The 26787-nt window shown below is 37.6% G+C and overlaps 3 protein-coding genes across 3 annotated transcripts; 2 read left to right on the top strand and 1 right to left on the bottom strand.

Annotated features, from left to right (window-relative positions):
• Positions 1-6284: 6284 nt before the first annotated feature.
• Positions 6285-9774, top strand: LOC110884298 (pentatricopeptide repeat-containing protein At1g02370, mitochondrial). Its single transcript, XM_022132005.2, has 2 exons — positions 6285-6664; positions 8276-9774. Exons 1-2 carry the CDS (start codon positions 6365-6367, stop codon positions 9515-9517), a joined length of 1542 nt encoding a protein of 513 aa, XP_021987697.1. The 5' UTR covers positions 6285-6364; the 3' UTR covers positions 9518-9774.
• A 3417-nt stretch (positions 9775-13191) lies between these two features.
• On the top strand, positions 13192-16054 carry LOC110884299 (ATP-dependent Clp protease proteolytic subunit 5, chloroplastic). Its single transcript, XM_022132007.2, has 9 exons — positions 13192-13606; positions 14486-14605; positions 14686-14800; positions 14879-14971; positions 15070-15115; positions 15190-15262; positions 15355-15389; positions 15470-15558; positions 15655-16054. Exons 1-9 carry the CDS (start codon positions 13500-13502, stop codon positions 15847-15849), a joined length of 873 nt encoding a protein of 290 aa, XP_021987699.1. The 5' UTR covers positions 13192-13499; the 3' UTR covers positions 15850-16054.
• Positions 16055-23624: 7570 nt separating this feature from the next.
• LOC110884300 (probable WRKY transcription factor 65) lies at positions 23625-25285 on the bottom strand. Its single transcript, XM_022132008.2, has 3 exons — positions 25137-25285; positions 24883-25014; positions 23625-24267 (listed from the first exon to the last, which is right to left on the bottom strand). Exons 1-3 carry the CDS (start codon positions 25163-25165, stop codon positions 23802-23804), a joined length of 627 nt encoding a protein of 208 aa, XP_021987700.1. The 5' UTR covers positions 25166-25285; the 3' UTR covers positions 23625-23801.
• Between the last annotated feature and the right edge of the window lie 1502 nt (positions 25286-26787).

The following is a 26787-nucleotide window of genomic DNA, read 5'->3' on the forward strand; positions in this document are numbered from 1 at the left end:
TGCTCAGCGAGACATTCCAAGTTGCTGCAATGATCGAAAAACTGCCACCAAGTTGGGTTGATTTCAAGAACTATCTCAAGCATAAGCGAAAGGAGATGACCATTGAAGATCTTGTTGTTCGTCTTTGGATTGAAGAAGATAACAAAGTGGCCCTAAAAAAGGTTGATGGTCCTGAAACTGTGAAGGCCAATCTTGTTGAACATGGCCAATCTTCAAAGGGAAAAAACAGTGGAAAGGGTGGAAAGAAAAGTCATGGGAAACGCTCCAACCTTGGTCCTAAAGGGGGAGTTGGGAAAAAGAAGTTCCAAGGAACTTGTTATAATTGTCAGAAGCAAGGCCACAAGGCCAACGAATGCAAGCTTCCTAAGAAGGAAAATGCTCGACAAGTGAACATGGTTGATGAAGTCGACAACCTGGTTGCCATGGTCACAGATCTCTCGATTTTGGTGACTGAAGTTAATTTGGTCGGGCAAAATAACAAGGATTGGTGGGTTGATACGGGGGCTACCCATCATGTGTGTTTCGACAAGAGCCTTTTCAACGCTTTCAAAGAGGTGACTAATGGCGAAAAGGTTTTTATGGGAAACTCTGCCACGGCCGAAATTAAAGGTGATGGGAACGTGGTTCTAAAAATGACTTCTTGAAAGGAACTCACCTTGTCAAACGTGTTGTATGTTCTAGAAATTCGTAAGAACCTTGTGTCGGGGTGGTAGTTAAACAAATTTGGGTTCAAAATGGTGATTGAGTCGGATAAGGTCGTGTTGACCAAAAATGGTATGTATGTTGGTAAGGGCTATGCCCTAAATGGAATGTTCAAACTCAATGTAATTGTCGTGAATGCAATGAATGAAAACGCTACTAGTTCTACTTACTTGATTGAGTCGTCTAATCTTTGGCATGGTAAACTAGGTCACGTAAATTACAATTCCATTCGTCGTTTAATCAAACTTGATTGCATACCAACATTCGATATCGACTCAACTAATAAATGTGAAACTTGCGTAGAAGCGAAACAAACGAAATCGTCATTCAAAAAGGTGGAACGAATCACCGAACCCCATGAGATGATCCACACTGATGTGTGTGATCTAAAGGCAATTCCTACTCGTGGTGGGAATAGATACTTCATCACGTTCATTGATGATAGTACAAGGTATTGCTATGTGTACTTACTTAAGAGTAAGGACGAGGCTATTGACAAGTTTATCTTGTTCAAGGCTGAAGTTGAGAATCAACTAAATCGGAAAATCAAAGTCGTAAGGAGCGACCGAGGAGGTGAATATGTTTCACCTTTTATTGACATATGTGCAAAGAGTGGAACCATCCACGAACTCACGGCTCCTTACTCCCCTCAATCAAATGGCATAGCGGAACGGAAAAATCGTACTTTGAAAGAAATGATGAATGCCATGATGATAAGTTCTAGCGTAAACCAAAACATGTGGGGGGGAAGCAATCTTATCGGTGAATTATTGATACCCAATAAGAAAAAGGATGTAACGCCTTACGAATTATGGATGGGAAAGAAACCACCATATAAATCCTTGAAAGTGTGGGGGTGTTTAGCTAAGGTGGTGGTCACTCCACCTAAGCGCCTACTAATAGGACCCAAAACGGTGGATTGTGTATTTATAGGATACACCCGTCCTTATGGTCCTTATCGTTTTCTTGTGCATGATTCTAAGAATCCTGGAATATGCAAAGGCACTATAATGGAATCTAAGGGATGCATCATGGTTTGAACAGATGTTCCCATGCTTAGATAAAAGTGAACCGAGTTCTTCTAGACCGGTTGAAGAAATTGTTCCCGAGGGTGAATTTGAAAACGATGAACCTCGAGAACAATCTAATACTGAGGAAGTTGAAATCAGGAAAAGCAAACGACAAAGGACTGAAAAATCCTTTGGCCATGAGTTTCTTACCTATATGGTAGAAGATGAACCTCAAACGTACCAACAAGCGGTACATTCCTCAGAAGGACCTCAGTGGAGAGAGGCAATCAAAAGTGAGATAGACTCTATCTTACAAAACCATACTTGGGAACTAGTGGATCTTCCTCAAGGATTAAACCACTAGGATATCGATGGATCTTCAAGAAGAAGATGAAACCAGATGGGACCATCGATAAGTACAAAGCAAGGTTGGTTATCAAAGGATATAAACAACGAGAAGGTTTAGATTACTTTGATACATATTCGCCAGTTACGCGAATAACATCCATCAGGTTGGTGCTTGCCATTGCCGCCATTAGAAATTTGGAAGTTCACCAAATGGATGTGAAAACAGCTTTCTTGAATGGAATTCTAGAGGAAGAAATCTACATGGAGCAACCCGAAGGCTTCACAGCTATTGGGCAAGAAAAGAAAGTGTGTAAACTTGTGAAATCCTTGTATGGATTGAAACAAGCTCCAAAACAATGGCATCAAAAGTTTGACCATGTCATGCTTGATGCTGGGTTCAAAATCAATGAATGTGACAAGTGTGTGTATGTGAAGGACACATCTGATGGATATGTCATTTTGTGTCTATATGTAGATGATATGCTCATTGCTGGAAGCGATGACAAAATAATAAAATCTACAAAAAATGCTAAAAGCAAGATTTGACATGAAAGACATGGGTCTTGCGGATGTGATTTTGGGGGTCAAAATCACGCGAACCCAAAGTGGACTCGTTTTAAGTCAATCCCACTATGTGGACAACATTCTTGAGAAGTTCAATGCAAATGACTCTAATGAAGCTAGAACTCCACTTGACACAAGTCAACATCTAGCCAAGAATAGAGGTGAACCCGTAAACCAGTTGGAATACTCAAGAATTATTGGTAGCTTGATGTATCTTATGAGTTGTAGTAGGCCAGACATAGCATTTGCTGTGAGCAAGCTAAGTAGATACACAAGCAACCCAAGTTCAATGCATTGGAACTGTATCACTCGGTTGCTTCGCTACTTAAGATACACTCGGGAATAGGGGTTGCATTATAACAGATATCCAGCAGTTATAGAAGGACACTGCGATGCAAATTGGATATCTGACACGAATGATTCCAGAGCAACAAGTGGGTATGTATTCACACTTGGAGGTGCAGCGATATCGTGGAAATCATCAAAACAAACGGTTATTGCTAGATCCACGATGGAATCTGAGTTCATCGCTTTAGATAAAGCAGGTGAAGAGGCAGAATGGCTACGTCAATTTGTTGAGGATATACCAAGATGGCCTATGCCGGCAACGGCCATTTGTATACATTGTGATAGCCAATCGGCACTTGGCAGAGCTCGTAGCACAATGTATAATGGTAGGAACAGACATATCAAACGTAGACATAATACGATACGACAACTAATCTCTACAGGAATTATCACTGTTGAATACGTGAGGTCAAAGGATAATATTGCGGATCCGCTAACAAAAGGCCTAAGTAGAGAGTTAGTACAGAAGTCGTCCATGGGAATGGGACTGAAGCCCTTGAAAATAAAAGTTCATATGATGGAAACCTAACTTAGTAGACTGGAGATCCCAAGAGCTGAGTTCAATAGGAAAACCTAATTGTATGAATTGGTAAGGTCACTGTGGGGGATAACCCTACGTATATATATAAGGGAGTTTATTGCAAAGCTTAGTAAACTTCCTAGTCCATTCCTAAAAGTGACAAGTGTGAGGCTAAGTCTATGGCTTTTAATGATTCGACTAAGGTAACCATACATAGTGAATCACCTATGTGAGAGAGAAGTGGGGTCGCTTCGAAGGGTATTGTTGGGGCACAATACCTAATGGCTCTCACAGAACTAGGCATCATGTTCATGACCATAACGAACATAACTATGATGACTTGACTTTGTCAGGGAGAGTCTCTTGTGAAGTGCATTGTCGTCTACACAAACGGCAGACGAGTTCAAATACATCGAGTTCTACTCAGAGCTAGTGGGCTAAGTGCATTTCATGAGCGAAGGTTCAAAGGGTAACACCTACCTATCGTATGCAAAACTCAACTGCTGAAATCTAATGGGAACAATGTTGTTCTGAGATCGACCTCCATTCATGTGGGGGATTGTTGGAATTTGGGTGTGTGTGAATGGTAGTCTCATATGGTAAAACACTTGTCCCACATTGGTGTGGAGACAAAGAAAAAGGGTATTTATAAGGTAAAACATTTACTTAACCAATATCACTTTATGACATGTTTTACCACAAGTCCCTCGCGCGTGCGCGCATGGGGGGGGTGAAAAAAATGGAACCGGATTTAGTTGAACTCGTGTGCGCCCGCGCGTCCTGCGGACACGAATGCAACTCCGAAAACCCGGACCCGCGCGAGGCGAGTTTTTTGCACTCAAGACTGTAACCGTTTTTTTAATGAGTTTTAAAACTGAAATTAAGATGATTATTCGCATTGATGATGATCATTATTTGGTCTTCGGTTTTCAATATCAGTTTCGAAACTGACTCAATGATGACCATTATTCAATTTTAATTCATGCATTAATGGGTCAGATTTCGGTTATAGTTTAGTGACTATAAAACCAGATGTAAGCTGCTCAGTTTGAGACACACCAGAAATCATCTCTTCTCTCGATCTCTCTACAACATTCTCCTTTTCTTTTCAGGCAAGTGTTCAAGTCCGGCAGTGCGCTGTTGCTGCTTCCAACCGGCGTACCCTGGGAACAGACGACAAATCTGTTTAAGGGAATTGTGTCAAACACAAGCCCGGTTCTCGTTAACTATTTCTGTTTCATATTATTTTGCAGTTCTTATCAGTGCCAGTTTTCCAACAATAAATTCTACCATACAATCTATAATCCATTCAAGAATTGAGATTCATGGTTTTTTTTTTAATTATTCATACTTCATCAAAACATGAAATTTAACATACCTTATGATCTCTTAGACTAGTTGATCACTAATATTGATTCATGCATGAATTTAGACCCAAATCTTTCTTCAATTTGATAATTTTAGGTTAGAGAAGGATTTACCTTCTTTTTCTCTCGTCGTTCCCAGAACACACACTTGTGTGTGCTTCATTTTCGTTTTTCTTTTTTAAAAACTCTAGATCTCATGTTGACCATTTTAGTCCCTCATCTTTAGTTTTGTTATAAAGCCCACCATTCATTGTTTTATTAACCAATAATATATTACTAATTAGGTTAATTGTTCCTAGTTATTATACTTAGAGTTTTATTCGAGGGTGTGTGTGTGTGTGTGTGTATATATATATGTGAATTGGTCTGTAATAATCCCAACTAGACTTCATTGGCCTGTAATAATCCCAAGTAGATTTCATTGGCCATTGACAGTCCCACTTTTGAATATTCTCCATGCTAGTCTCACCTTTCACCTATTTTTCCTCCACCGTTCCTCAATTAAAAAAAACTTAACAGAGTTAAGTTTTTTTTTTTTTTTTTTTTCTTTCTAAATTACAAGCTGACGTTTTAGGGCTTTTGAGAGGATACGAGTCGAATGATGTAAAACCTTTACGAGTTTTGTTGACATTTTGATACTATTAAACTCTTAGGTAGTGTTTGGTATGTAGGAATTAGAGGTGGAATGGAATGTATCATTGAGAGGGAATGAAGAAAAAAGTGTTTGGTTGGTCGATGGAATGGAATCGTCCATTCCAAAATGCATTTCATTCCCTCAAAATCATTCCATCCCTCCCCCGTGTTTTTTTTCCATTCCATTCCCTCTTCACCCTTCATTAACAACACCACAACCTACTACCGTTGCCACCACCCACTACCACTGTCAACCGCCGCCGTCACCCACCTTCGCCGCCACCCACCACCGTCGTCACCCGCCACCGTCACCCACCACCGTCGTTGTCTCCACCCACCGCTGTCGCCGCCATCCACCATCGCCGTTGCCACCTCCGATCACTGCCACCACCCACCTTTGATCATCGCCGCTACCATTGCCGCTGCCACCTCCGATCACCACCGCTGTCGCTACCCACCTCTGCCATCGCTATCAACCACCACCACCCATCGCCACCACCGCTACCACCTGCCACCACCGTCGCCACCGCTACCACCTCTGACCACCGCCACCACCCACCTCTGTCGTCACCCACCACCACCACTAGTGTCACCACCCGTCGTCGTCTCCACCCACCACCGCCGCCGCTACAACTGCCACCTATCACCACCCACCATCGTCGCCCATCATTAACCACCGCCATCTGATTTTGTTTTTCATCTTTTCTCACATACCAAACAACAAAAAGTAATGGTTCATTCCATTCTCACATGAAATGACATTACCTCGTCCATTCCATTCCGATGCCAAACAGACCTTTGATATTTTGATGGTATTAAACCCTTAATAGAACCCCCATCTTACATCAACCCGATCAAACAACGAATCAACGATGATTATAATCCGCTGCCGGGGCCGGATACCGTTAACCACAACATCAACAATCCTGAGAACCTTTTCGACAATGGTGGAAGAATCCAACGTTTCATCTGAAATTGTCTCGCCGCCACACAAACAATCCGCAAACGAAAAACGGCTATACAGACGGCTGTCGGAGCTAGGAGCCACCGGCGGCACAGTTGCACAAACATTAAATCATTATATGAGAGAAGGTAATTTTGTTAAGAAGATTGAGTTAGAGAGATGCGTTAGGGAACTCCGGCGGTATGGCAAGTATCAACATGCTCTTGAGGTATGTTTTTATGTTTATTGCTGTTAATTTGTTGATTTGATGTTGGTTTTGTGTGTTTTATATTTTGACTGGTATGTTGTAAGTGGAAATGTAAATTAGGGCTAATATCGATTAACTAAACCGGTAACCGCATCTTAGGAATTTGAGCAATAACTAAACACTCAATAACTAAAAGTTAAAATTAAAGAAAAAAAGTTAGCAAAAAGAAAATGCTGTGATTGATCAAAAGGGGGTCTTAGGCGCGTTGTTGGGTTGGCGGAAGAGGGCGTTGGCACCACTAAACAACTAAAGGGGGTGGTGTTTAACGCCCCGTATGCTGATTTGGCATGTGGGCATTAACCCACAACTAATGGCCTTATGTTTGTTGTACGGATTTAGGTTAAAATAATTAGAGTTTGTCAGACCACATGGTGTGGTATAGCGCCCCGTGCCAAATCAGACGAATTGGCGCCCTATGGCGCCCCTAACCCACTTTCTGGGCGCCAAAGGGGGGTGCCATCGTCCTCTTCGCCATGCCCTTAGGCCGGTGGGTGTGGCTTAGCACCACCCGCCACATCAACATCTATGCGCCCTGGGGCGCCATCAACCACCCCCTGCTTGTTAAAAGGGGGGCGCTACCCCTTGTCCACCATGGTGATAACGAGCCGGGTGTGCAGGTGGGGCCCACCTCTTTTCAACCAATAAAATCTTTTTTTTAATTTTGTTTAATAGGGGGCTTTATACCACACCATGCAAGTTAAAGGGAGGGGCTTTAAAGCCCCCCATATGACGTGGCGCCTAGGTGGATCTGACGTGACGTGATAAAGCCCCTAGGGGCTTTATACTACACCCTCCTGCCTTAACGGGCATTAAGGGCTGCACAGGTGGGGGCCACTTTTCAAGAGCCAATCACATTTTTCTTCCTTTTTTCTATATTAATAGGTAAGGGGCTTTATCCCATTGCATGGTAGTTAGCTATAAAGCCCCTGTCTACGTGGCACTGATGTCGTGTGATAAAGCCCCTAGGGGCTTTAGACCACACCACCCAGCCTTATGTTAAACACGCATGTACGTTTGGTGTGATGATGGGATTTAACAGCTCGTTTTATCAGAAAATTTGATTTTAAATGGTGGATTAGTTTACAGGAAACATGATTGAACGATTTTTGATCTGCTACTTGTAGATCATATGGCGTTTGGGATTAAGGAACTGACAAATGTATAATTGTTTCTGGTCTTTATTCTTAAGGGGGTGTTTGGCAATTGGCATAATGTCATTGTTTACGTAGTCATAGGTGCACTCAAGGTGCAAGGTCCTTAAAAAGCAAGGGGTTTTTTTAACAATATGAACAAACCGTTTTTAGGGGTTTTAGACATGTTTTACACTGGCATAAGGCTAGTTTAGGCTGGTTCCAGGCCATTTTTGGATGTTTCAGACCTGTTCGGACTAGAATTTGACCACAAAGCGAGTGCCTTTGACTACTATGGTCATTGTGTTTCGAAAGCAATTACTGACTATTTGGTTTTGATTCCGGAGATGATCAATTTCGCTGCAATCCGAAACACCCACTAACTTAAGTTTTAGTCCCAAATTCCTAAATGTAATCTCACTGCATTGTTCACATACTACAGGTAATGGAATGGATGGATAAACGAGAAATCAACTTTTCCAACACCGATTTCGCAGTGCGTTTGGATCTAATATCAAAGGTACACGGGGTGTCAGAAGCCGAAGATTTTTTCAACAATCTATCTCCACAATTACAGAACCGGAATACATACGGGGCTCTCTTAAACACTTACTGTAAGTTAAAAATGGCCGATAAAGCATTGGCTCTTTTTAACGTAATTGATTCAAAAAACTTCACAACTTCATTAGCTTACAACAATATAATGACCTTATACATAGGATTAGAACAGCCCGAAAAAGTTCCCCCATTAATAGAAGAAATGAAAAGACGAAAAATCTATTTAAGCACATTTACTTATAACATATGGATGCAAAGCTTCTCACTATTAGGAGATATCGAGGGGGTAGAACGGGTATTTGACGAAATTGCAAGGGACGGAAAGGAAACTTGTAACTGGACTACTTACAGTAACCTTGCTGGAGCGTATGTTAAAGCGGGTCTTGTCGAAAAAGCCGAGTCAGCTCTTAAAATGCTCGAAAACGAGATAAAAGAGCTAAAACACTCGTCACGTGAAGGGTACCATTTTCTTATAACGTTTTACTCTACACTTAACAATCGAGAACAAGTTCATCGCGTATCGAGCTTACTAAAATCTTCATTTGAGACAACTAGTAACATGAGTTATCGAATCATACTTCAAGCTCTATCTAAGGTGAACGATCTTGAAGGAATGAAGAAGTGGTTCGAAGAATGGGAATCAAACTGCTCGTATTACGATACCCGTGTGGCAAACGTTGTTATAAGCGGTTATCTACAACTCAACATGGTTGAAGAAGCTGAGCTAGTCTTTCACGGATCCGTAAAACGATCAAGCGGCCCATTTGTTCAAACGTTGGTATTATTTATGAAACATTATCTTGCGAGGCAGCAGATCGATTTGGCTATGAAATGTTTGGAAACGGCTTCTGCACAAGCTGAAATTGGTAACTGGTATCCTCATAGTGAGAGTATCGATGTGTTTCTGGAGTATTTCGAGAAAGAGAAAGATGTGGCGGGTGCGGAAAAGTTATACAAGATTCTGCAGAAGTTGAAGTGCGTTGATGATAAGGTGTATAGTCACTTGTTGCAAACGTACATTGCTGCTGGTAAAACTGAACCCGATATGGGCCAGAGGATTGAAAGGGATGGGATTGTGGTAACAACCGAGCTCGGAAATATGCTTAAAAAAGTTTGTTCCGAGTAGTTTTTTACTTAATGGGCCGGGCTTTGTGGTGGTTTGCCAACACTTCAGGCCCGAAGTTCTTCATTCTGGGCTCCAAATTTCAGGTTTTTTTTAATCTTTTTCTGGACTTATGTTTTATTAGGTAAACTACATGAAATATTGAAATTAGTCTTTTGATTTACACTTTTTTATTTAGGCATTGATTTTCAGTTTTTACTGAGCTGTTATTTAAATTTCTTTACTGAGCTACCAATTATATTTATGTCTTGTTAGGATTCTCCTTTGTAACTTGGATATTCATTTAGTAGTATTACACTTTTTTTTAAAGGGATGAGCGTGGTACCGGTACTGAATCGGTACCGAAAATACCGGTACCAAAATTCGTCAAAACTGGGTACCGGTACCGAAATATTCGGTATCCGGTACCGGTACCAGTATTTGAAGGTAAAATTCGGTATTTTACAGGTACCGAACCGGTACCGATACCGAAAATGCCAAAAAGTGGGTACCGGTACCAAATTAAAAAATTCGGTACCGGTACCCAATACCAAATACTCAATCCCTAGTTTTTATACTATGGGTGCACAAAAGAATTGAATAAGTGAACCGTAACTTGGGAAAAAATATACCGAAACCCAATAACCGAACCTGTTATTGATCATGTGTTTTTATAATCGAGTTTTATGGTTTGGTAATGGCTATATGTAAGCCTGAAACGGTTTGGTCGGGTCGGATCGGTAACATGCTAACATGGGTTCTGACCAAGATGGGTTCGCTTGCTATATTTGCTTTTTAGCGGCGGATGGCGGTTGTGGCACGTGACAGTGATAGTCGTGGATATGATAATGGCAGTGGTGGTGGCGATGATATTGGTGACGCGGCAGCCGAGGTGGGTGGGGGACAACCCATTTCTTGATGAATGGATTACAATTGTCGGGTTTAGTTATATGTTTATACGAAACCGAATCAACTGAACCAACATCTATAATCGAAAAACCACACACATTGTAACTAAACCAATTGGTTATGAAAATCCAAAAACCGGAACATTAGTTATAGACTTATTGGTTTGGCTTTGGCCGACTAACCGAGTGTCCGAATTCGGTCCCTTATATTTGTATAATGTGATAGGAGTTTTATGTGAACATCAAAGGATAGCTAGAAATAAGGGAAGGCAATCCTGATTAAATGATGAACCATTTATTTGGTTGTGAGTAGTTACAAGTTATATATATCCATTTTTTATTTGCAAATTACCCCCCTCCTCTCATTTCTATCTACATGTGAGAGGAGAGTAGAGATAATAAAAGAGATTAAATATGGAGCTTAGAGCTCGTATTTTGCTCATAATCTCCATCTCTTCTCTCATTTTATATCTTTCTGTTGAAGGTTTTAATATCCTGCCATCTATAGTCCGACCCAATTCTAAAGTAGGCGGTTTTGACGAACCATCCAGACCCATACTAGGCCTGGAAGAAGCCCGAAAGACGATTGCACCCGTTACATCCTCATTTGTAAACGAAGCGGAAACCATTTCATCGTCAGTTTTCAGACGAGATACAAAGGTAGCTAGCCCTGTTCCAACTCCTTTTTCCGGGCCCGGTTCCTTGAGCCCGGGTCTTGCTCCATCTCCGTTTTCAGGGCCCGCTCCTTACCCAAACCTTCCCTTCTCACCTGGCTCGGACATGAGCCCGGCTTCATCTCCGTTTTCAGGGCCGAACCCGCCCTTGTCACCTGGGTCAGGCCTGGGCCCAGCTCCATCTCCATTTTCAGGGCCCTCTTCACCTGGGTCGGCTCCAGGCCCATCTCCTTCTGGGTTCATTGATCATGATGTTGCTTTGGTCATTGAGTCCCGAATCAAGCAAAGTCAGTCCGATGCTCAATCAGCTATGGACGAGGCTAAGAAGCTTCTAAAGGACCCAAACATGGCTTCTTCGGAAACAGGCAAGTGTTTGAGTAAATGTGTTGATAAGTACGGTGCGAGCCTAAACAAGTTGAACCGGGCCATTACGGATCTTGGGGTTCGTGATGTAACATTGCTTGCTGATGATTTCGGTGCGGTGGAGGTAGATATATCGACGTGTCAGGCATGTTTTGCAGAGAACATTGGGGAGGATTCGCCGCTGAAGTCGTTAGAGGAAGCCACCATGAAGGCTGCCCGCGAATGCCTAACTGTTATGGATTATGCAGCCTAAGTTTTTATTTTGTTAGGTAGATTATGTGTGTGTAATTTTTTTTTGGCAGGAAGAAACTTTAGCAATTCATAATCTCATGTTACAAAATCAGCCCTCCTAATTCAGAGCCCAGCCCAAATTATATGAAACTACAATCCAAATCACACCAAGCCCATTTGGTTTGGGCTGTTTGGGATTGCTTCATGTCAACTGGGCCCTAAAATTTGACTCATTATTGGACTTATAGGAATATAGGTTATAAGCACCGACTTACTAAGGTGGGGTTTGTTTTATAAGAGGTAAAATGTCTGCAGTCTGCGGACTACATCTACAGACATCGGTAGAAGAATGGGTTGACCAAACTGCAGTCTGCAAGAAGAAGAATGTTTGTATTTTAACGTACGTAGACTTCTAAAATAAACTGGTGGTGGTGCACGGACGGTGGTGGTGGACGGTGGCTGTGGATGGTGGGTGGTGGTGGTGGGTGGTGGTGGTGGACGGTAGGTGGTGGTGGTGGACGGTGATGGTAGTAGGCGGTGGTGGTGGGCGGTGGTGTTTAACTTTCTGCAGACCTTAAAAATCTTAAAAGTGACTGAGCTAAGTCTGTATCAAGAGGAGCTCGTGCAAACATTTTTTAATTCAATGTCTTTGAAAAAATCACACAATCTGCAGATGGCAATGTCTGTGCGACGCAGACATAAGAGCATGCGTAAATTATTTTTTTAGAAAAACAAACGACACCTAAATAATTATCGGCTCAGTTAAAATATATTTTGTTAAATAGTTAAAATATAGATTTGGGTTAGTTAAATTATCTTTAATATATATATTTTTTGTAAAGATTTAGGTAAAAACAATTGAGCATAAATGGTCCAAATATCTTAAAGATTTAGGAATCAAAATCAACATCAATGAAATTTAATTTTTTTTAATGACAAATGTTACTTCTAAATTACACCAAATTATTCCTAATTTACACCTTACCTGGGATTGAACCAAAAACCTCTTACTAAAAGGCGAGTGCCTCTACCAAGTGAGCTAGGCTCACGTTGACACAAAGAAATTTACAATTGAAGTACAACAATTGGTTTGTATTATTAAATCTTGAATGAACTCTATTTTTCGATATCCGTATTTACTGTTAGATATCTCATTTTATACTTTGTACCCACTCATTAACGACTATTAACTAATTATAAAATTTGACAATCCAACCGAAAACATAAAACATTCATCATCTACCTAATATCTAACCAATTATTGATTCATATAATACTCATATTCAATACATTTATAAAAGACGAACATTAACTAAGAATAAGACTTTTTGGAATTTTTATACACATCAAGGATAGAAAATGAGAGGTAACGTGTGTAACCTTAAGCTTCTGAATAGGATATCTTAGTCTACGGGCTTGCATTTACGCCATCAAAATTATGCATATTACTTTTATAAAATTTAACCTAGACCTTTCATATAAAAAGTATAGAAGATGATTTGCTTGGTATACATAATAAACCAATAAACGATCTAGTATTTATTATTAGTGACGTTTCCTACATTTTGTTATATTTATTGAGGTTAAGAATAAAGATAATTTGTTGTTAATTTATAAACCACAAACCCAGGCCCAACCCGAATTCTCACAGTTGGGTTTTCAATCCCCACACGAAACCCAAATAAAAATCTAGTTTCCATTTTCTTTTATCTTCACCCCTCCCTCACCTACTCCGTCGCACTCGTCGGCGTTATACGGATAAGCCACCGTCACCGTCACCTTCACCGTCGCTTACTGAACTACAACATAACATATCCTTAATTAATTTCAATGGCGCAATCGTGCGTTCCGTCGCTCAGATTCAACGCTCTCGCCTTCTCTTCCACAAAAAACCCTAACTCCATTTCCGAACCCAACTTTCACCCCCTCCGTTCCAGGTACCGGTTTTTTATTGTTTTACTGCAATGTTCTTGCGTTTTTGTTCTTAACTTTGTTAGTTATTATCAATTAGCTTAGGTTGAATTAACTGGTGAAAATTTGAAGGTATATATGGGGGAATTTGTGTAGAATTTAGTTGAGTTTGAAGTAGACATCTTAGTTGAGGTTTTGGATTGAATATATTTCCATTCCACTATGTAATTATTGTTTAAGATTTTTAAAGTTAAAGACCGGCGGCTCCGAAACAAACATTAGACAATACAAACAGTACTAGAAATATAGAATTGGAAAACTATTGATAACGAAAGAAATGGTGAGGAGGAAGGAAGATAGAAACAGGGATAACGAAAGAAATATAGCCACGACTACAAGAATACGGTATCGTGCAAAGTCCACTAAAAGTGTAGAGAAGACCCTAAGGCAAATTTGTACCCTTAAAAAAAGAGTCCTTAATCTTAATCCTATGTCTTTGTAAACTGCTATTGGTGATGATGTCCTCAGAGTGGTGTAACTCTAACAAATCCTACCTAATCCGCTCATCTCAAGTCAGCTTGAGCATACCTTCTCCCATGCGCAAAACATTTAAATCTCCCGTCTTAACTTATCTGATATTTACTAGCTTCCCCTAACCTGTCCCTAAAACGTTCATATTTTATCCAGTCCAACCTTGTGTGCTCACATATCCACCTTAGCATTGTCATATTTGCTACCTCCGTTTTACGCATCCGCGTCTTCGCGATGGCTCAACATTATGTTCCATATATAACAAAGCCGGTCGAATTACAACCCTGTAAAATTTTCCCTAAAGGTTCAGTTGGGAAATTCATTTATCTGACACGAGTGTGAGATTTTAATTGTGTGAGCATTATTGATTGCAGGAATGTTAGTAAATTGAGAAGCAATCAGAAAACCGTTCGGACTTCTTCGGTGAAAGCTGTATATTCCGGTGATTATCCATCACTAGACAAGAATTCAAGGCAGGGAATATGGTCCATTAGGTGGGGTTCTGTGCTTCTGTTTCATTATTTTTATCATTCTATTTATTTATTGTAATTGTTGAGTAATTTCTAATACGCAGGGAGGATGTACAAGTTCCATCATCGCCCTACTTCCCGACATATGCACAAGGTCAAGGGCCACCTCCGATGATGCAAGAACGGTTCCAGAGTGTTATCAGTCAACTCTTTCAATACGTGGGTACCTTCTTTGTGCTGATGAACTTTGTTTAATCCGTTTATAGTAATTATACGCGTGTTTGGCTGTGTTTATAGAGAATCATACGTTGTGGTGGTGCGGTTGATGATGACATGGCAAACATTATCGTTGCTCAGCTTCTATATCTTGATGCTGTTGATCCTAACAAGGTTTGATCAGATCCATTACTTAACTGATCGAAAGTTAGTTATTCCTCTAACGACTGCTCACTACATACTACTGTCACTGTTATTAATATTATTGACAGGATATTGTGATGTATGTAAACTCTCCTGGTGGTTCTGTCACTGCTGGTATTTTGCTCTCTTCGTAATCTTTTTTCGATTCTTGAATATGAGTTTTGTTGTTTATTTACGTGATTCTTTAGGTATGGCCATTTTTGACACCATGAAGCATATCCGCCCCGATGTTTCCACTGTATGCGTTGGACTTGCTGCAAGGTAATCAGTTTATATTTATTATAACGTTACGTAATACTTTTTAATTTCTTGTTTATCAATAAGAAGTATATTTTAACTCGTTTATTTTACAGTATGGGTGCTTTCCTGCTTGGTGCCGGCACAAAAGGTATTAATTTACTTTCGCTTTAATTACTTTATGATTTCAGTTACTGAAATATTATGTTTTATCTCTTCAACAAAATTTAGGAAAAAGATATAGTCTTCCAAATTCAAGGATAATGATTCATCAACCTCTTGGAGGCGCACAAGGTGGACAAACTGATTTGGATATTCAGGTACGTCTTCTTTTGTCCGATTTTAAAAACTTAACACAAGATGTGTAATGAAATTACTATGGTTAGTGGTAACTAATGACGGCATTATTCTTGTAGGCTAATGAAATGTTGCATCACAAGGCGAATTTGAATGGGTATCTGGCATACCACACGGGTCAAAGTCTTGACCGAATTAACCAAGACACGGACCGTGATTACTTCATGAGTGCCAAAGAAGCTAAAGAATATGGGCTTATAGATGGTGTCATTATGAATCCACTTAAAGCTCTCCAACCACTGGCAGCCGCTTAAGTAAGCATCAGTTATAATTTTGAATTGTGTAAACCAATGTTATTTGCTTCACATAAGTAGTGTCTTCATAATGCTGTGTCAAGCTGGATATACTGTCGAATTATGTGAACCATATGAAGAGTAATGTTTTTCGTTGTAGTGTAATATTTTTCTCCATTGCTTGTAACGATGGATGTTCAATTTAAAACCAATTTTAAGTAGATAACTGCATGAACATGTATAGAAATTGCTTTAAGTGTGATATATAAGATGGGTTTTTACGGCCTTTCTTTCTCTATCCCATTTACATGTGATTATCTTTCATGTCAAATGCATGGATGTTTATGCGTTTTCATAACTCTACTCAAAATGGGTTTCGTACTGAACACTTTTGAGGGTAAATTAAAATTTGCACTTAGATTAATATCTGGTATGACGTTTAAATTTTGTAAATTTGTAGTATTAGTCGGAAATTTTAACAAGTCTACGATATTCTAGTTCTTGTTTGTCTTTACACAGTTGTCAATTAGGAGTGTTGTTCGGGTACTTTAATTAGGTTTCGGGTTATTTGGGTTTTTGGTTATAGTGATCCAAGTGAGGTTTGGGTTAATCAGTTTCGGGGTAGTCTCGGTCGGGTTGTTCGGTATTCAGGTTGTAGTCGACCTCGTATGAAATGAAGATGATGCATAGAAGTTTTAGTTATATAAGTAAGCTTGGTTGCAGAACTTATAATGGCCATCGACCTCAGCTTGTATGCCATTTGAACTTATGAGAAAGCACAACGGATCTCTTGATGATATGAAGAGTCCCGATTAACCTTTTCTAAAACCATTTACCGATTCAAATTCCAACTCTTTGGTTCGGTTTATTTTATGTACAGGTTTGGGTTAGTCGAGTTCCATCTTATTCGGGTTCATTAACACTTGGGTTCGGTATTTGGGCTTCTGGTAAAAAATGACACCCCTAGCGTTGTAATCATAAGTTTATACAGGAAAGTAAAAGTATAAGAATTTTGAAACAAACGAACCCGACCCAGTTATTCGAATTCGAGTTGTATAATTATTATTTTTTTATTAAAAGAATACATATTCTTTTATTTATTTGTTACTCAACATTTAGATTATTTAAAATTAACCTGAATTCGCAACTTTAGAATTTGAATTAAACAAGTAGAAAATCATAATTCAAAACCGTGCGTGTTCCAAAAAACAAAAACCACTAGTCTAGTATTTGTTTAACATTTGTCTCTGACGGTGATGGCAATCGAGGTTCCCTCCTCTCTTTCGCTACTTTCTCCAATCATTCACTCTTCTCTAAAACCTTAAAAAATATATTTAGAATCTTGAAAACAATGAAAAGATTCAGATTGAGAATAGGACCTAACCTTCACCTGAAAAGAATGGAAAGATTCATGTTATTTGAGAATACAATCTAACCTTTATGTGGGTGCTTTTCAATTGATTTCTGAGAGTTGAAAGAATTGAAACACAAGTACTCATGGAAGAAAAAAACATGTAGAGAGAGAGAGAGACAAAGTGAGAGAAGACCCCACTTTGTGTTACTTTGCTGAATATATGTGGACAATTAGGAAGGAGTAAAATTAAACAGTAAATACCCCTTGCAAACAGCTTTTGATAACTAATGGCTCAAACACACCCAAATGCTTATTTCCACATTTTAGGGTTTATATACGTTGCGTGTAAGTCTACACATATAGTCCTATACAGGACTTATACTACACCTATAGGCTTACGTGAGACCTATACTATATCCATAGGCCTATACGAGACCTATAAGCTTATAAAGGACCTATAAAAGACTTATACTATACCATATAATACGATACTACACATGTAGGCCTATACGAGACGATACTACACATAGGCCTATACGAGACGATACTACACATATATGCCTATACATGACTTATACTACACTATACGATGCAATACAATAGGATACAATATTATGTTACACGTATAGGCCTATACGAGATTTATACTACACTATATGATATGATACTACATCCATAGGCCTATACGAGACTTATATTATACTATACCATGGAATACTTAACAATGTGTTTTACTACACGATACGATACGATACGATACAATATTATATTACATGTATAGGTCTATACGAGATTTATACTACACTATATGATACGATACTATCCACATGCCTATACGAAACCTATATTGTACTATACCATAGAATACTTAACAATGTTTTTTATTTATCTATTTCTAAAAATTACTTATTATAAAAGTTCGCTAAAACAAGAAATAATGTATAACAATGTTCCTTTAAAAAAAGAGTAAACTGCTAAAATCATCCCTGAGGTTTGACTCAAATTGCTAAATCAGTCCAAAATCAACTTTTTTTGCTAAAACAGTCTCTGAGCCTAGTTTCTGTTGCTATTTCAGTCCAATAAATTAACACCGTTAGAACCTCCGTTAATGAATGGGTAAAACTGCTAAATTCGTCCCTGAGGTTTGATTCAAGTTGCTAGATCAGTCCAAAATCAAGTTTTTTGAATTTGTTAATTATAAACTTATTTAGGTATATAATTTTTCTAGACTTGCATTAATTTTTTAAATTTGTTAATTATAAACTTATGTAGATTATAAACTTATTTAGGTATATAATTTTTCTAGACTTGCATTAATTTTTTGAATTTGTTAATTATAAACTTATGTAGATTATAAACTTATTTAGGTATATAAATCATTAATATCACAAGATTATAAACTTATTTAAGGCGGGTCCAGTTATATTTATTATTTATGTTCGTTGAATAAATCATTAATATCACAAGAGAAAAAAAATGGTAAATGACAGAATGTAGCTCTTTTGGAGAGCGCAATTTTATTTTTTAAGAGTAAACTGCTAAAATCGTCCATGTGGTTTGACTCAAATTGCTAAATCAGTCCAAAATCAACTTTTTTTGCTAAAACAGTCTCTGAGCCTAGTTTCTGTTGCTATTTCAGTCCAATAAATTAACACCGTTAGAACCTCCGTTAATGAATGGGTAAAACTGCTAAATTCGTCCCTGAGGTTTGATTCAAGTTGCTAGATCAGTCCAAAATCAAGTTTTTTGAATTTGTTAATTATAAACTTATTTAGGTATATAATTTTTCTAGACTTGCATTAATTTTTTGAATTTGTTAATTATAAACTTATGTAGATTATAAACTTATTTAGGTATATAATTTTTCTAGACTTGCATTAATTTTTTGAATTTGTTAATTATAAACTTATGTAGATTATAAACTTATTTAGGTATATAAATCATTAATATCACAAGATTATAAACTTATTTAAGGCGGGTCCAGTTATATTTATTATTTATGTTCGTTGAATAAATCATTAATATCACAAGAGAAAAAAAATGGTAAATGACAGAATGTACCAAATGCATTATATATTTTCTTAAATGTCTTAAAATTTAAGATAAATTACAAGTCTACCCTAAATATATAATTTAAATTTGTGTTTAGTTATAAAAATATAAACAGAATGTAGCTCTTTTGGAGAGCGCAATTTTATTTGACCTGTCTTAAACACTGGTTTGACCCGAACCCGTTTTGACTCAAACCAAAATAATCCTTTTTATGAGACTTGTTCTGGCACGACATGTTGTCCGACCTCACCTGAATGATAAGTATTATAAATAAGAAACCACTTAATTAAGTAGAAAAAATGAATACAAGGACTTTATAATACAAATATTAAATTAAAATAATTGATAAATATTAAACATTAAATATTACGAATTAAATAAAAACAAATAAAAATTATGTTAATTTCTTAATATTTAAATTTACATATAATGTTTGTATTTTTCATAACTAAATATTGTTTAAATTAACTGTTGTCTTATTTAAATCCTTAAATAAATACTAAATATTTACATGGTAACAACAACAACAACAACAACAAAATAAAATCAGTATTTAAGGCTGGGCCGGTTAAATTACGCTCTTCAAAAAAGCTACATTTATATTTTTAAAACTAATTTTATTTAAATTAAATTAAGTATTATCTTATTTAAATACTTAAGTATATAATTAGTAAACATTTAATGATAATAATAATAATAATAATAATAATAATAATAATAATAATAATAATAATAATAATAATAATAATAATAATAATAATAATAATAATAATAATAATAATAATAATAATAATAATAATAATCAAAATAACTAACAAATAATTTTTCAAAATAACTAACAAAAGGATTTTTTTTTCTCTTGTGATATTAATGATTTATATACCAAAATAAGTTTATAATCTAAATAAGTTTATAATTAACAAATTAAAAAAAATCAATGCAAGTCTAGAAAAATTATATACCTAAATAAGTTTATAATCTAAATAAGTTTATAATTAACAAATTCAAAAATTAATGCAAGTCTAGAAAAATTATATACCTAAATAAGTTTATAATTAACAAATTCAAAAAACTTGATTTTGGACTGATCTAGCAACTTGAATCAAACCTCAGGGACGAATTTAGCAGTTTTACCCATTCATTAACGGAGGTTCTAACGGTGTTAATTTATTGGACTGATATAGCAACATAAACTAGGCTCAGGGACTGTTTTAGCAAAAAAAAGTTGATTTTGGACTGATCTAGCAATTTGAGTCAAACCACATGGACGATTTTAGCAGTTTACTCTTAAAAAATACCTTTTATATACGCTGCGTATAGGCCTATACGCGGCGTATATAAATGGACAAATTCCCACATCATATCCGAGATTCTCTTAGAAATTGAAAAATGTGGCTATACGCCGCGTATAGACCTATACGTGGTGTATAAAAAGCTAGAGTTTGGTGTGCAAATGTGTACACACGAATTAATATACAGGAAATATATATTTTCTACCACCGCATGCCAATCAGCACTACAAAACAAAAGATTTTCATCGACGGTAAACCGTTAATGAAGGTGGTTCACATTTGTAATTCGTTGGAAAATACGATGTGGGTAATGTATTAACCAACAGGTTACTGATGAAATTTCCGAGTGCCAACAACTGCGTATTCAGTCATGACGGATTACCAACTACTATGTCGAACAACTATGTCAGCGTCGCACTTGAACTTCTTTTCCTTAGGGTGGTAAGGGCGCCCTTTGGTGAACCCTTTGGTGAGTTCTTTTGCCGATAGGGGAAACACCGCCGAGGGTTGTTCGGTATTCGATGAATAGGTTGCACGGTAGCTAGTCACCGAGTGAAAAATCCAACTGTTGGCAAATTATGACCGTTGGGGTAAACAAAAAAATGACCGTTGCACAATTAAAAAAATAATTGTTTTCTTTTATAAAACCCACACATTTCAATCTTCTCACACCACTCTTACTACAATCTTAAATTTCTACACACCATGGATAAACAAAACAAAGGTGAAAGTACGAAACAAGGTTCCGCTAGCCGAGGATCGAGTTCAAACCCAAGAGGACGCGTGTCGCAAACTAGACGAGGCGTTTCTAGCGGTCCGAGTGCACCGTTTCAAACCCCATGCGGATATTCAACAAACTCTCAACCTCAATCTTTTTACCCCCCAAGCTTCACAACCGACGTTTTATAACACCCAACCCCAACCTAATTTTCAGTCACAATTATTTTCACACCCACACGGTCCAACGATGGTCGCACCTGGCATGTACGAATACTCCATGGAAGCGCAAAACTCGTTTGATCCGTTTGCATTTAGGAGCCCACAAATTTAATCACCAAGAGAGAATGTCGAGCGCTCACTTCCGATCTATGATGACAATGAGGACCAAGATGTAGAGGTTGTCCCCGAAACACAACATTTGGATGAAGAAATTGGCGAAGACGAAGAAGAATATGAGGTGGAAGACGAAGATGTCGGTGAGGCAAAGGCAAGTGAGTCGAAAGAAAAGGGAGGAAAAGCGGAGCGTCAATCTTGGACGAAAAAACAAGAAGAAGCCTTAGCCAATGCATGGGTTCATTGTTCTTTAAACAAGCAAATAAGCAACCAAAAAAAGTTAGACAATTTTTGGAGAAAAGTTCTCGAGCATTACAACCCAACGGTCGGTGGAAGTACACGGACCGTCATCAAGTACGTTCAAAATGGTTCCCTATGTTGAAGAAGATAAACTACTTCAACGGCCTTTAACATCGAGCAGTATATATATATTTTTTTTTAACTTTATAGGATATTTTCTATAACATTGTTTTTGTTTTTATATTTTACTTTATATTTGTTATATAGGTCGGATCGTATTCATTGTAGCGGGTGTGGCGACGTCGATGTCATGAATAGGGCTTTAAAAGATTACCAATCAAAATTTCCGATTGGTTTTCATCATATTAAGACGTGGGAGGTTGTTAATAAACATGACAAATGGGCCCGGTTACCATTGTTGGGTGAGGATAATGGTAGTTCGGGTCAAAAAAGAAAGTCGTCGAATTCGGGTAACTATATATAATACGGGTACACCGGGAACTGAGTTCACTAGCGGTATACCGACATAAACCTAGACCCCTCACCAACAAGACCACGTAAGAAAGATAAGAGAGCCGCAACACGATCGATAGTGAAACGACTTTGACCGAGAAGCTTTCACAATACACCCTTATGAAAGAAGCAAAACAAGCACGGACGATGGAGTTGTCGAATATAAAAAAGAAACATGAGGAAGACACCATAGCGTTAGTGGCGGAATAACGCGAGGCGATGAAACAACTTTTGTATGATTGGGATATGGAGACGTTTACTAAGCCACACGACCATGCTTCACCTGAGATGTTGCCGTGTATTCCAGCCCGAAAACGGGAGATCGCGAAAAAATATAATTGGTGATGCCCCTTCTAAATTTTTAGTTTTATTGTTTTTGTTTTAATTTTCTAGTTTTAATTTTATGTAATGTGTTTTTTAATTAAACGTACTTTTATTTTGTTCAATATATGTTTTATTTATTTTTAATGCATAATTTCTAGAAATTAAAAAAATTTAAAAAAGCAATGGATTCCCATGTGTTTAACCCCCTTAGTGATTGAGTGAAAAATGCAGAGTGAAGAGGGGAGTTGACATGACATAAGGTGATTGACTAGGTGAAGATTTTAGCGACAAATTTGGATCACTGACGGACCATTTGAGTATCATCGTGTCATCAACGGAACCACCTGATCATATCCATCTCCACTAGGCTACAATGCCTATACACCAATCCTGGAAGAAACCCAATAAATCTGGGAATCGTGCAATCAACGGAACCACCCAATCATATCCATCTCCACTATGATATAATGCCTATACACCAATTCCGGGAGGAAACCCAATAAATTTGGGAAAACCCACCTTGTAGGAATCGAACCCAGGATCTAATGGTCTCTAAGTGTTATCCCACCCTAAGATGCAATTAGGCTATAATTACACGGCCAATTAATCTACTTCTAATAATAAAATGTTGGTGTGATAGATCGTCCGTGATACACGTTTTTGTGCATTAACAAGAAAGTGGCTGCATCTCACATAATAAATGCTTTCTAAAAAGGACTTCTTAAAAGTGGCTATATGATTGTATATTGCATATGCTCCAATCATCCATGAAGCACATGTAAACTTATTTGGAGCTTTTAGATTTGGCATTTAACAAAAAGGGGAATCTCGCTAGTGCTAAGAAATCAACAAAACCAAAAATGTTTGTCGCCACTAATATTGATTCAGTTCTACCACATGAACAACCAAAACCCTTTTTTATAGTGCACCAACTTAACCTCTTGATTATGTTATCTTTTAAAATCATCAAAAACACAAAACATCTTGGAACCAACAATGATCCACAAAATTAGCATTATAATTAATATATCTACACTAAGTGCCTCTAGTTTAGAGGGATTATTATTTTATATATATTATTGGTACTACCTAACTTCAAATAACAAACAACTACATTTAGTTACATATTTGGTTCTCACCCTTAATCAAGAAGGTTGAACAAGAACTCTCTCCTCAAAGAAATTACTTCTCATGATGCTTTTGAATGATGAGGAAGACATTGGTAGCTCTTCAAGTTCATCATAGAAGTCGTTTTCTTCGGTTTTCGTTGCTGAAAAGTTCATGAGATCCGGATATGAAAGAGGTTCTTCATCAAAGTATGTATTTTCAAGAGTTACCGCTAAATGAGTTTCATCTTCTAGGGTCTTAATGTAGCAAAAACCATCATCTTTGGGCGTAATAACGGGTTTTTGCTCTTCGTTCTCTTGATCAGGTTCAAGAATGGTGTTCATTTCAGGTTTTGAATCGGTTTTCGACTGTTTGGAGAGATTAGGGTTTGGATGATTATGGGTAGAGGTGTAAGTGATGATGAGCATGGTTGAATCTGTTCTACATATCTCCACTTGCTTCTTGGCTGAACAACTTTTTGATGTGCTACATTTGTAGTATCCCCTGCAAAATTATTGAAAATGGAGAGGAAAGTTGCAAGTTTGTCAGCAATAATTGATGTTTCTTTAATAAAAAGGTTGGTGAAACTGAGTGATGGCTAAATGACCTATACTTTTTGGGATTCAGATTATACATATGCATGTACACATTTAACTCATATCTCATGTAGCTACGAACCATATGTCAGTCAATCCCTAGTTAAACATATATACAAAATATGAGTATAGGGGTACTAAGATTATTACAAAATTAGTTTTGAGTAAAAAAATGAAAAAACACATAACCAAATCTCTTTTCTGAGTCCCTGTTGCCTCTATCTGATGGGTTAAAAGGTAGCCAGATACACTAGGGTTTTCACTAGCAGACAGCTACACAAGCATGATTGGACTGATTTGAGTCAAAGTAGAAGCCTAGAACAGGAACAAAAAAAACAACTAGGGAAACCTGGAATCTATCACAGTTTTGTGAAATGTTAATGATTGACACATGCTAAAAGTAGGATCAAGATACCACCCTTTCTTCCCAAAATAGATCTTTTTTGAGTATGGAATATACTGAAAATAAATCTTGATTTACTACAAGAAACCATATATTAACATAAATGTCAAAATCAAGTACCTTGGATAAGGAGACCCTTTGATAGGTTTTTGACCATATTTCCTCCAAGACCAACAATCACAAGAAGGGTTTTGATCACTCTTCTTTTTTCCTTCAAGTTTCACTTTCACCACAGTCTTCTCAGCCACCTTTCTATCTTGCAAAAAGAACCAGAAGAAATAAAAGATGAAAACTTTTGTGCTTTTAAACTCATGTAAGTTAGAAAATAAACTAAAAAACCAAGAAAATCTTGATCTTGATGAGGGTGTACTTGCCTTTTCTTGGAAGTTTGAAAATCTTCCATTTTGATCTTGTTTATATGATGAGAAAACTGAAAAAAGTGTTGTAGAATGGGTAAAAATGGAAGTAGGAAGAGGAAGAAAGCATTAAAGAAAGAGAATTGATTAAGAGAGAAAGAAAAGGAAATAAAGCAATAGGTGACAAGATCCACATCATGCACTTCACCACTTCCGTCCACCCATGTGCAAATTACTTTAATACCCTTGTCCCTATGAACAGAATTTTTTATCCAAAATTTATAAATATACAAGTGGGTATTTTTTTTATTGTTTTTATTAAGTAGTAGTTGGGTGAGGTTAAAGCCTCTAACTAACACATTGCAGGGTTCAATAATTTGAAGGCACCCACTTTTTTAGTCTATCAATCTAGCTTCTAGAATAACATGTCAGGACTCTTGATAAGTAGTTATATATGACAAATCACCTATGTACAATATTAGCTTCATAATTTCTGTTTTGTTGGTTTATCTTTTAGGGTAGGATATTCATTGTCTCATTTGTATATAAGTCTAGCGCTTGCATCATATCCTAATTGATATATATTAACAAATTACTATGTACAATATAGTAGTTTCATAATTTCAGTTTTGCTGGTTTATCACACCTTGTATATTCGTCTGGCACTCACATCATATCGTAATTAAATAATTAATATTATATCGTACAATATCATATTGTGTAGTATTATGCTTATAATAGATTTCTACAATGTCGATGAAAAGAAAACAAAATTCCCTAGGCACATGGGGCAAAATGGATGGTATTGCCACGTTAGTTAAAAATATGTCGGGCGAGTCTAGTTTGGGGTCTATGGGCCAAGGAGGTGTGGATATTCATTATGATATAAATGTTAGCAACACCAACATCAAACAATGTCTTCGAAAAGTTACAGATGGCCACTTTACTGCAATGGTGAAAGTGTTATGCCCGTCTAGTGTCGCTCCATATAATGGTGATACCATGAAGGCTTTAGAGGCTGAACACCCGCACATGCCACCTCCAGCTATGCCAATTGCCAAGAACTATGTATTCTAAGCCTCCCCTTGTAGCAACAACTGATAGTGTCATTGGTTGCACCAAATTGTTTCCTAAAGTAATTTGGTGTCGGGTGGCATAGAGGCTATATTACATAGTGCCAACAGGGGTTTGAGTGGACGTCAAGTTGATGGGTCTCTTTTTATGCTTAAAGTGGATTTTACTAACGCGTTTAATATGGTGAATAGATCAACCTTACTTCATGACGCCAGGTTCTATTTCTTTGTGGGTAGAATTCTTATATGAGTAACCATCACGACTGTGTCTTGGAGATGAGCATACATGGTCAATAGGGAGACCATTTGAGACCACTTTTTTTTTGCACCCCCGTGTGCATCAAATCAGAGATAAATGCAAGCTCTTTCTTCATTCTTAATATCTTGATGATGGGACTCTCAATGGAGATTCAGAAGAGGTGGCTAGAGTGTTGGATATCATTAAGGTGATGGGTCCATCTTTGGGTCCTATTTTATTAATAAAGAAAACTGAGTTATTTTGGCCTTCTTATGATAGTAGGAAGTTTCGTGAGGTTTTATTCTTGATAGACAACAGGAGACCGTTATTGGGGGTGAAGCTTTTGGGTGGGTGGGTG

This window comes from Helianthus annuus, chromosome 10 (genome assembly GCF_002127325.2).
Source record: "Helianthus annuus cultivar XRQ/B chromosome 10, HanXRQr2.0-SUNRISE, whole genome shotgun sequence".
Taxonomy (NCBI): Eukaryota; Viridiplantae; Streptophyta; class Magnoliopsida; order Asterales; family Asteraceae; genus Helianthus; species Helianthus annuus.